Raw genomic sequence first — 11,083 nt, forward strand, 5'->3', positions numbered from 1 at the left:
CGTGTCATCCTAACTTCCAATACGCAACGGTTGGACGATGAAGATAATCCAATAACTTACACTGCACGTAATACAGCGTGAGTCCATGAGAGATCCTCCAGAAAGGGAAATGAACCGGTGGCTCGTAATTATATTTCAACGTTCAACTCTCTCTCTCTCTCTCTCTCTCTCTCTCTCTCTCTCTCTCTCTCTCTCTCTCTCTCTCTCTATCTCTCTCTCTCTCTCTCTCTCTCTCTCTCTCCTGGTTGCATCGTTGCAATACACGGTGCTAAAGGCTGCTGACAGTTAGCCGTTGAAAGGTTGTCACCCGGCATTTTCCTTTCCTGCAGGAAACACCCCTATCACTGGGAGGGAGGTTCACTGCTGGCATGCGTTACATCCTTACGCTAGCGTTGTTATATTGCCCCCCTTCGGGGGGCTTAGATTCCAACCAATCCTTCCAATAGTCGAGAGGGACAACAAAAAGGGCAACGGTAATTACAGTTGGAAAATAAACTTGAAGTCAACATCTAGCCAATTTATCACCCACATTTGGTCGACCGATGGTGGTCCTTGTCTACTCCTGCGAGGGCCCGACCATCGCCCCCGCTTTTTCCGGGTTTGTTGCGCTGTTTTCCCGAGCACCGAAACAATCGTAACGGTGTCTTGTCTTTTCTGTCGCTTCACTGGCGAAGATAAGCCGTTTTGCTGTCAAACAATCAGATTTGCTGTACGGGGTGGGTGTCCTAAGGCGTGGTGTGGGGTAGGTGACCGTGTCCTATCCTCAAGCTGACCAGAGGACGGTGGGAAGTCGGGTGGGAACTATACGACACGATTGAATGTATTAACCCTTCAAGAATAGATGTCTTTAGGGGTCACTTTTTTAAGTCTTTGTGAGTGATAATTCTATTGTACTTTAATGTTGATCAAACTTTAAAATATATTATGAAATAATTAATATTTTTAAAAAAATTAGAAAATTTTACAAATCTTACAAGACATTTCCTGCTTGCAAATTGCTATATCCCAGGCATACTCGGTTACAATGCATAAGTATTAACGTAAATATTATAATTTAACTTACTGAATACTTGAATATTTATACAACAAAAAAAACTACACTTTAAGCACTTAAAAACATTTTAAAACTTTGCTTCACATTAAATATTAAATTGAACGCAAGAGTTAACCCATCCCCAAGCGACGAACCTTTTGCGCCATCCTTCCGGTTGCTTTCTTCCAAGAAAATAGTCTCTGCAGCAAACCATGCTACGCAGTTTCGCAGTTTTCCACCGTAAAGCGTAATGGAAATTACATTTCACTACCACAGGCGACGGACAGCAAACGTGCAAGCAACTCATAAAACCGTTCCGTGGCGCTCCCCGGTAGCGGCGCGTTTGATGCGATTGTATCGGTGGCCCGCATGCGACCGGCCGGTGTAATTTTTCGTCCTTTTGCGCTCGCCCATTTCGCAAGAAAATTTGCACCCTAGCACGTGAGTTCAACTGCAACCGCTCAGCCGTCCGTTGCACACCACGTGGCGCGGCGCCCGAGCGTTCGCATCCGTACGTCCTTGCACCCAAACTGCGGACCGGTGTCTGTCTGACTGTCTGTCTATCTGTCTGTCTGTTTTTGTCTGCTCAACCCGTATTTACAACCTGTTTCGTCCCACCAAACGTACCGCGGGGGTTACGTGTAAGTCAACAACCTTCCAAATGGTACACCGACACACGCAAAAAACGGCTACGGTTGTGTTGTGTCGTGTTTGTGCAGTGCAACTGCGACGGTCTGGTACGATTTTCGGGTGTAACGTACTGGCCACCAGCGTCCCCGGCACCCAGGGTTCGTTTATTGTCGTCTGGGTTTTTCCTCGCGTCGGGAAGGGCCAAACTTTAACCACAACGCCGGTCGCGCCGGTGTGCAATGGTGGGATTGGATTTGGCGAACTGAGAGCTTAAAGCGTTCCGTGTCTCTAGCCGGACCAGGACCTTCAACCTGGTGAAACCGCTTACAACAGTGAGTGTGCAATGTGTTCGTTTTGATGTATCGATATTTTGCTTGCGTTGTCCGGCTAATGTACGTTGGTCGGGGAAAAGATTTTCTCGTATTTTCCATCAAAGTAAAACAAATTGTGTAAATGGCTTTATAGTTCTGTTGTGATTTTGTAATGTTATGTGATGTCTTTTCGTTTTAATATATTTTCTTTAATTTTTGGTATTTTTTTTTGCTTTATTTTGTATCTTATCTCAATTTATCATTTTCGTTATATTACTGTTATAAAACTTATAATTGTCATGAGGCTTCCTATTTCTTTTCTCATGTTTTTGTTTATTGTTGATGTTATATTTTTTATTGTTCTGTTGTTGTTCTCTTTTAATATTTTTCATTCATTCATTCACTTCATTCATTTTCATCATTTTGTATGTTTTTGCTTATTTTTTGTTTTCGTTTTATTTTATATATTTTTGTTACATTTATAACGTCTTTTTGCCGTATTATCGTTTTTTGTGTATCTTTTTTAAGTGTATCATTTATGTTTATTTATAAACAAATATGCAAATCAATCTTTTATAAAACTTATAAATTTCATGTCGCTTTCATGACTTCTTTTCTCATGTTTCACTCCATTACTTCACTACAAGAAACGGTGTGACATTTACCTACCCAACGGGCGTCCGGGTAAATGCCGGGTTTAGTTGTGGAAAAGCTTACCAAACCATTATTTGCCGGCATTCTTTGTCTGGCTTCTCACGGGCTTATCACACTTAAACACCGACAGCCAATTTTCTTTACACGATAGGATCTGTTTAAGCGCTAAGCTCTCTTTGCATATCATGGGGAGTACGGACAGGAAGCATAGGGCAAGAAGTAGAGCAATAAATAAAAGATACATACCGTAGGACTGTTTTTTTTTTTCTTCTACGATTCAACTGCTCACTTCTAGCATCTAGTTTCCCACGCGAACACCCGAAGGACCCACCGACCGCTCCAGGGAAGGTGTTGTACACAGCCCCGTTCTCTTAATCGTGTTTGGGCGGGCGTAGTATTTATGATGCGTCCCTGGGTTTTCCTTGTTTTGAAGCGTGGTGATGCGGTTTTTCTTGGGCATGTTTCCTTTTTTTTTACCTATCCAAACGATCCTAACGAGAAGAAAGTTTGCGCGAAACATTCCTTTTGTGGAAGAAACGGGAAAGGGACGTTATGCTGTCGACAGTTCAAGTTTCTTGCTGGGAGACACATAGAAAAAACATAAACATCAACTGTTGGGTTTAACTTTTCGTCTTGGTTTGCGCGAAAGGTGGTTGCTCGAAAAACTACCGTGCATCGGTTCTCTTTTCAGCAAGACATTTTTCCGCCCTGGCGCTATGTATTCGTGTTTCTTCCCCTACGGCTGGCGGGTGTTTTTCACCATAAACCGGCTGATTATGTGGTCGTTGCACGGCACTCGCTTTTGGTTTGGTTGCCGGTGTGTCGTCCCGTTCGGCATTCGGTCGATTTTCGGCAGCCAGCATGTGTTTGGGTGTGTGCTTTCACAGCTTTCCCGCATTTACACGGATGCTCTATCGGTGTATTCGGAGGATGCCCGATTTACCGTACATACCAACGGACTTCTGAACCCTGGGAATTTTTCCCGGACGTATGGTGTTGCTGTGAAGCTTTCCATTCTATTCTTCAACATCAAAAGGATCCGGAAGAGTGCGGATGATATGAATGCCTCAAGTCATGAAGATGGTACATAGACGAAGCTTTCGTTTATATCCGACAAAAAATGTGCGAAGCTTCCAATTTTTGTTGTTTAATTTTTATTTTAACTCCGTGTGTACGCGTCTTTCGCTCTTCCTTCCAGTACAATGATCGAAGCAAAATACTTATGTACGTTTTTTATTTGAAAAACCATGTGCTTTAAGTGTTCCTTTATGTTTACCATCAAAATTGCGACGTTTGCGGTTGTGAAAGATATTTGATTCCTTTCGGTTATCCCGAAACTTCCGGATGTGAGCTAAGAAAATCTCCACCGGATATCTTTCTTGGGAGTGCCAGATTTTTCCTCACATTTCGCGAGATCTGGATTTTCATCGCTGCCGCTCTCAGGGGTTTTTTTTTTCTATTGGAGAGATTTTCCTTACTGCGGGTATCTTGCAGTTCCTGCAGGCCCCAGCAAAAGGCGATCCGCGCGAAAGTCGATGCCGTACGTTGGCTTGTTGGCTAACGGTCTTTCTTCCCTTGGGATTAGGGCGTTTCGTGTTACTTTTCGCTCATACTTTTCACTCCTGCACTAGAAAATGAAAATTTATGGCAACCATGTCCGCACGTTCGCCACCCTCCAGTTATGGGGGTATGTACTGGTCGCACTGTTGAAGTTTTGTGTGGTGCGCTCCTGCTGGTGGTTAGCATGTTCCTTGGTGGAAGATAAATTTCTTCACGATGAGCGCAGGTACGCGCGGTCCGTGGCGCACAAAGATAAATATTATGAAGAATAAATTATCTCTGCTGTACTGCATTTTCTTTTACCACAAGTAAAGCAAACATAAAAAAACAATCGACTACGTCTCTTGTATGTTATGCATGAGCATTAGGACCCAGGGAAGAATAACATATTAGTCGATGAAGATGCTACTGTTACATGCCACGTTTTTTGTTCAAGCAGCATTATTTGGTTGGGACAGGTAAACTAATATTTACAGGGGTTTTTAGATGACAGAACACCACAAGCACCTATCACAACTAGCGCAGCACATGACATTTTAACGGCCTTCGAAGACACCACAACCCCATCAGCCAAAGTTCGATGCAAGCACATGATATCACAATGGCAGCGCACCTTACCACAACACCAGTACGACGGTATCAGCCAAGTAAGGTCCTAACAGTATAAACGCGCTTTGAGAAGGATTTTGACAACCCATTTATCGAATGAAATATGCTTTCGTTCATGAAAAATACAGTAAATTTTACTAACAATCAACGTCTGGCAGTGATAATTCATCCTACGACACGTTTATACTCCTCGGATCGTACTTGGCTGATACCGTCGTAAGGATTTTATGGTAAGCCGCTTTTCCATTGTGATATCATGTGGTTTCATTGACGTATGCCTGCTAGGTTTGTGGTGTCTTCTAAGGCCGTTGAAATGTCATTTGCTGCTAGTTGTGATAGGCGCTTGTGGTGTTCTGTCATCTAAACAACGCTGTAATATTTTTCATGAAATAAAATATATTTAATTTGGTAAATGCGGTAAATATTTCTTCAGATCAACACATACATCGTTTGGTTGTCAAAATCCTTCCCAAAGCGCGTTTATACTGGTCGGATAGTACTTGGCTGATACCGTAGTACGGGTTTTGTGATAAGGTTCGCGGCCTTTGTGATATCATGTGCTTGCATTGAACTGATGGGGTTGAAAAAGGGGACTGAATAGAGACTGATGGGGTTATGATTCACGAATCGTCCAATATTTATGTCCTCCTCGTATGAGCATATATATCTTCTGATGATCTGTCTCTGCTCTGAGGATTAATCAATCTTTTAGGAGTCGATCCCCGATTTGAATGGCTTCTCATTAAAGCATCATATGACTGACTCTTATCAAAAGATTCACTAAGCACAAGAGCAATACTGTTGTCTACTAGTCTACTAGTCTACTATATATCTACTAGTCCAAAATATTTTCTCAATAATACCTCGAATTTCAACTGGAACTTCACCATCTATCTCCTTTTATTGCGCATTGGCGGCTGGTTATTTATTATTATTGAGCTTTAGTAATAGCAGGTGTTTTGTCTATTACGAACATCTCTGCCTGGATACCAAGTTCACCGGCCAATTGCTGATACAACTCCAGCGTACACTTGTGATACGGCTGCCCGAAAGTTGTGACCAGCGCATCATACGCAGCCCGGTAGTATCCGATCTCCGCCGGCATCTGTAACCTGGAGACTTCATAGTTCTCAAGTACCCGCTTTGCTTCCAGCTTGGTGAACAGATTCGACGCAAATTTATCCAAAGCCAGGCTTTCGCGTTCGCCCAACGTTCTCTCATCGACGGCTATCGACGGTTTCGTTTGAGTTCGCGCTGATTTGCTCGTCCTTTTTCGTGTTGTGGCGTTATTTGCGGCAGTTGCATTTGTTCTCTCATCGGATCTCCTTTTCGGACTGGTGGCAATGGAATGAAAGTGTATTTGTGATTGTTAGGTAATGAAATTTGAAAGAATTATATGTCGTCTTAACTTACCCGCTGCGAAGACCTCGTAGATGACGCTCGATATTAGCGAGATGTTCCGCATCTTTACCGTGAAGTTGCCGCAAACGCAACAAAGTATTATGCAGTGCTGCCGGTTTTGGCTGTGCTAATTCGGTCAAATGACACAAGGACGATGTTGATGGACAGGACGAATAGAGAGAGCTTTGGCTTGATTTGTTCGATGATTGCTGTCTATCTTTAAGAGACATCGTAGAACTTTGGTTTTTCTTTCGCAACATATTCCTTTTCACTATGGCCTCGACATTGCTCTCTTTCGGATCACTTATTTGCATTTTTGTTGCAGGGTGTGCCATGGTGTAAAACTCTCGTAAATTGCTATGATCTTGCAATGTCTCGGCAGGCGTTGTTGGAATTGAATTGCTATGATCTTGCAATGTCTCGTCAGGCGTTGTTGGAATTGAATTGCTATGATCTTGCAATGTCTCGGCAGGCGTTGTTGGAATTGAATTGCTATGATCTTGCAATATTTCGGCTGGCGTTGTTGGAATGGAATCCTCATATGGGATTTCATGTTCACTGTTCACAATTGTGTGCACATCTTCCGAAACGTCCTTCGGCTGATCGGAATTGATAGGTGACTCCTCTGGCATTGCCATTTTCGACGACGTTTGATTAGAATTCACATCTATAGTGTGTAAATCATGCAAGGCCGTTTCAATGGGAATTTTTCCCGGAGGAGATTTTATAGTAAGATCCATTTGTTCTGTTTCGGGGATAATGTCCATTGGAGGCACCTTATTTTCAGACTGCTCTAATTCCACAATTTCCTTAGAAGACGTTTCTTTACCCAATACTAGCTCTTCATCGCGAGGTTTTGTATGTGCAGCGGGAATTTCAGATTGTGATTGCTTGGTATCAAGATCCGTGAGATTTGCATTTTTATTATCGTTTTTCATTGGCTCTGAAGTGGAACACTATTGAGTTTAGCTGTTTGGTTTGTAAATTTAGTTGTATAGGTTTTATACGTACCTTTAATAGGTTTCGATACATTTTCAACTATAGCTTTGTCAGCTGGTTTCGTCATACTGAACATTTTCTTTATAGCAGAAAAATTGAATCGCTCTAGAAATAATGTATTATGCGATAAAGGTGCTATCATGTCGAACGATGTTTCTCACTTGAAGGTACTAACCTTTTGTTTCCGCAGTGGTAGTCGGTTGCATGCTCGTAGATAGTTTGTACGTAAAATTTGGATTGAAGCCGAAAAATGTTTTAAAACCGCAGGACTGTTCAATTTGGAGGTTGCCGAAAGAATGTCACCTAAACAACGGAAAATGTTCCTCAATGCATGCTTTGTTTTGCAAAATATCTTGGACCATCATAAATTCCTGCGCCTATTCGGATGTGGTGCAGAAAAGCATGATTTACGATACAATAATGATCAAATCTATCATCGGGAAACTTTTTTGCCTTGCGGAAGATGTTTTACGACTTTCCCATGATTCCATTTAGGCTCGTAAAACTACAGAAATAAGTTTTGTATTTAGAGAAACAATAAAAAGTTACCAAGGATATGATGGAGTGTTCAATATGATCATATTTCGATCGTGCCTGGATAGCAAACACATCGATCAGGAACTTGTTTTTTATTGTGAGTAAAATTTAGACGGTTTTATTGGTTTATATTTGCGTACCGGTGTCTCATCTAAATGATTTAAATCATCTAACACATCTGTCTCGACGCGTACCATTTTATCGCTCAATGCAATTTACATAATGGGATAAATTATTTGCATTTTAAATCTTTTCGGTGGATATTATCTATTAATTATGTAAATTTGTTTGTTTGTTTGTTTTTCTTTTTAGGTAAGTCTTTCAACCAATGGAAAAAGACAACCTGGTGAAATTTGTAAGTGGTTTATGACAAATGAAAGGGAAAAAGACAACCTGGTGAAATTTGTAAGTGGTCATGACAAATGAAAGGGAGCTCGCTAAAAAAAATATTGTTTATTGAAGTTAATAGAGTTTTCAAGCGCCGTTCAGACGTATGTAGAAACTCGCGCTCGAAATTGTTCAACATACGTGTGAACACCAGTTTTTGGCAGCGCCACTGAAATTTCCAGTGTGTGTTTGAAATGTGTGGATTTTGACCGTTGAATTTTATTATTTTTTGTTTTGATTGGCTTTTGTTTGTTTGTACCCATGAACAATGTGATTTTTTCTAGAAAATGTGAAATACTAAATTAATGAAATCAACACGAATAAAACATATTTTTCAATTTTTTCTGTTCCATATTTTCTACTGTGAACACTCTGTTTTTGACTTATTCCGGTATTTGTGCCATTGGTAAAGTAGTTTTAACACGAGTACTGAACAGATACTAAACGGAGATGCAAAAAAAAAAAAACAGAAAACAAAACAAACCTGATTTCAAGCAAAAAATACCGATTTATTGGATTGTAAAAAATGATAGATTTTCGTTTTCAATGCTTGAGGAAAGTTATTTAGGCAACAAAAAGCGTTTATTAATTTATTTTCAATTTTCTATACAACATAATTATAATTGAATATTGTTAATTGAAAAAAAAACATCGACAAAATGTGTTTGCACATTTCAAACGAGTTAAGGAAAATACTTAATAGATTTAGAAATTTAAAAAAATATCCTAATTTTCTCTGGAATATTTCATCCAATTTGGATCACGCATTAAAAAGTTATTCAATTTTAAAGGTTTTCCGTAACAGCTACGAGCGCGACGTTGCGCTAGCACGAAATTTGACAGCGTTTGCGCGTATTTCTACATCCGTTTGAACGGCACTTCTCAGTTAACAGTGTTAACAGTGATTATGTTGGTAAACTCGGTATTTAGTCACGCATTGAACGAAATAGTTTCTTGTAAAGGAATATTGACTGATTCTTACGCTTTTTGATCTAAGTCTGCTGCATAGTTCCTCTACGCTAAATACACACAATCGAGCGTTGTCCCCTAGAAATTCGTCAAATTCGGGTCGTTCGGTGTCATTGTGCTGACATGACTAGCTCACCATATTCTAGCGTGTCTAATCCATTGTAGAATATTGAGCACATCTTACAAAGAACTTGAGATTAAAGTTACACCCACATTGTCCTTCCAAAAAAACAGAGTAAAATATTTTGAACGTTTTCATGATTTTTGACATTTTCATTTTCATAAGTGAGGAGTCATACAAATCATGAATCTTCTCCCAAAAGAATCCACGAATGCTCGGAGCAGTAGCTGTTGAGGCCTTAAGCCAAATGGCAGTTGGGGCAGATTTTTGGCAACTTAGTTCTTGGAGTTCTTGGGGCTTATTAAACGCTAATTGGTACACGACGTACGAAAGCTCCAAGAAAGTCATGTTGTGGAAGGTCGTGAAGGTTGAATGGTTCATGGATCTTTGAGGATTCATGAATCTTTGAGGATCTTTGAGCAAACATTTGACGACGATGATGATTCACACACATACATTGTTGGTGTCGTGGTGAAGAGATTTTGTTTCGTTTGTGAAAAACTTCAAAATTTTCAATCGGGCCGGCCAAAATATTTTACCAAGCTGGATTTACACACATTGCCGACCACTGCCTTATGTTTAAACACAACTTTATTTTAGACCATTCATTTGCCACAATTAAATTGAAAGTTTTCGGCTGATCAATTCCGTCACTTTCGTATTCTATACGATACGCTCTTTTGCTTTGTTTTCGCATTCGATAATGCATTCTTTGTGTGAGCGTTAGAAGGTGACACTGTTGCAGCGTGGACTCTACCGAAATTTGGACGCGAATAAGAAAGTATTTCAAATGTGACACATAAATATATTCCTTCTTTTTGTGCTTAATTTGCAATCAAGAACACCAGCAGAAAACAAAACACACTTCATTATCTAACCGCGACAACGGTGTGTTCATCAACGGGAAGTGTAAGCCATTCATTGCACAGGGTTAATCGGGCACGATATAAAACGGAAGCAAAAAAATGCACCCGGGATCTTGAAGTCTTCCAGAATGTTAGACTTATTATGTTTTTCTCTCTTTCTCTCTCTCTATCTCCCACTTTCGGTTCGCTTTTTGATTCTGCCCGTTGTGCAATTCGCTTCTTTTCATTCCGAATGCTCCCAAAATGTTGCATCTTTTTTGTTTCGCCTTTCGGGCGGGCGCAGTTTTTGGCCTTGTTCGATTACATTGACCTTGTCCTGTCGCGATCGTATCGTTGATGCAACACGTTGCTGCGGCTTTGGCTCTTTCCTTTTGGTTTGGCTTCTGCACCGGGACCTTCGGAGGCCCCCGGGCTTTTGGGAGCCTTCGAGGAGCGATAAATCTTTTCCGTTTTTTGGGTTGATATCCCATCACCCTGCGCCTGCCAACCGTCTCTTCTACGTTAAACGTTCTATCGCAGAAGGGTTAGTCTTTATTCTGCGGTAAATGTGTAGAGGAGCAAAACTCTGGCTAACCTTATTGTGTGTTTGCAGATTGGAGTTAAAAACGCATAGAATTTGCTCGCAATAGCAGCAGCAGCATGCACACACAAAGTATCCAAATGAGCACAGGATCACTTCCTCCAGACGTTTTGCGCCTCATATACGGCTCCTCGGTCGCTTTTCAAGGATACTCTCGTTTTTCGGGATAATCTGCTGTTCTGCTGTGCCGGGGACTGACACTCTGCCGCTTAAGTCTCGGGCGGTAATTACAGGGTTACGTCGGTGGTTAAATTAGATCGGAAAAAGTGTGTTCGCCGTTGTGCTGTGGTGTATAGTGCACCCTCGTTCGTCCCCGTCGTATGCAGTATGGTCATTCGCCTGATCGGGCAAAGATGCATTATGGTTCGACGCTTAATGATGATTTTCGTATGTATATTTATATATAGTTCGCCGCCAAAAATTCCC

General features: G+C 41.0%; 1 protein-coding gene across 1 annotated transcript; it reads right to left on the reverse strand.

The window, feature by feature from the left end:
- Positions 1-5,728: 5,728 nt before the first annotated feature.
- LOC128712430 (uncharacterized) lies at positions 5,729-7,136 on the reverse strand. The gene is made up of 2 exons (XM_053807323.1): positions 6,211-7,136; positions 5,729-6,131 (listed from the first exon to the last, which is right to left on the reverse strand). The coding sequence occupies exons 1-2, from the start codon at positions 7,134-7,136 to the stop codon at positions 5,729-5,731; spliced, it is 1,329 nt and encodes a 442-aa protein (XP_053663298.1).
- Between the last annotated feature and the right edge of the window lie 3,947 nt (positions 7,137-11,083).

Source organism: Anopheles marshallii, chromosome 3 (assembly GCF_943734725.1).
Source record: "Anopheles marshallii chromosome 3, idAnoMarsDA_429_01, whole genome shotgun sequence".
Classification (NCBI taxonomy): Eukaryota; Metazoa; Arthropoda; class Insecta; order Diptera; family Culicidae; genus Anopheles; species Anopheles marshallii.

What these genes read in the sequence shown, in the direction of transcription:
- LOC128712430 (XM_053807323.1), bottom strand. Translation starts at nt 7,136, where the DNA reads ATGAAAAACGATAATAAAAATGCAAATCTCACGGATCTTGATACCAAG. An exon ending in CTACGAGGTCTTCGCAGCGG is followed by an intron (nt 6,132 to 6,210) that starts GTAAGTTAAGAC and finishes CATTGCCACCAG; the next exon opens with TCCGAAAAGGAGATCCGATG.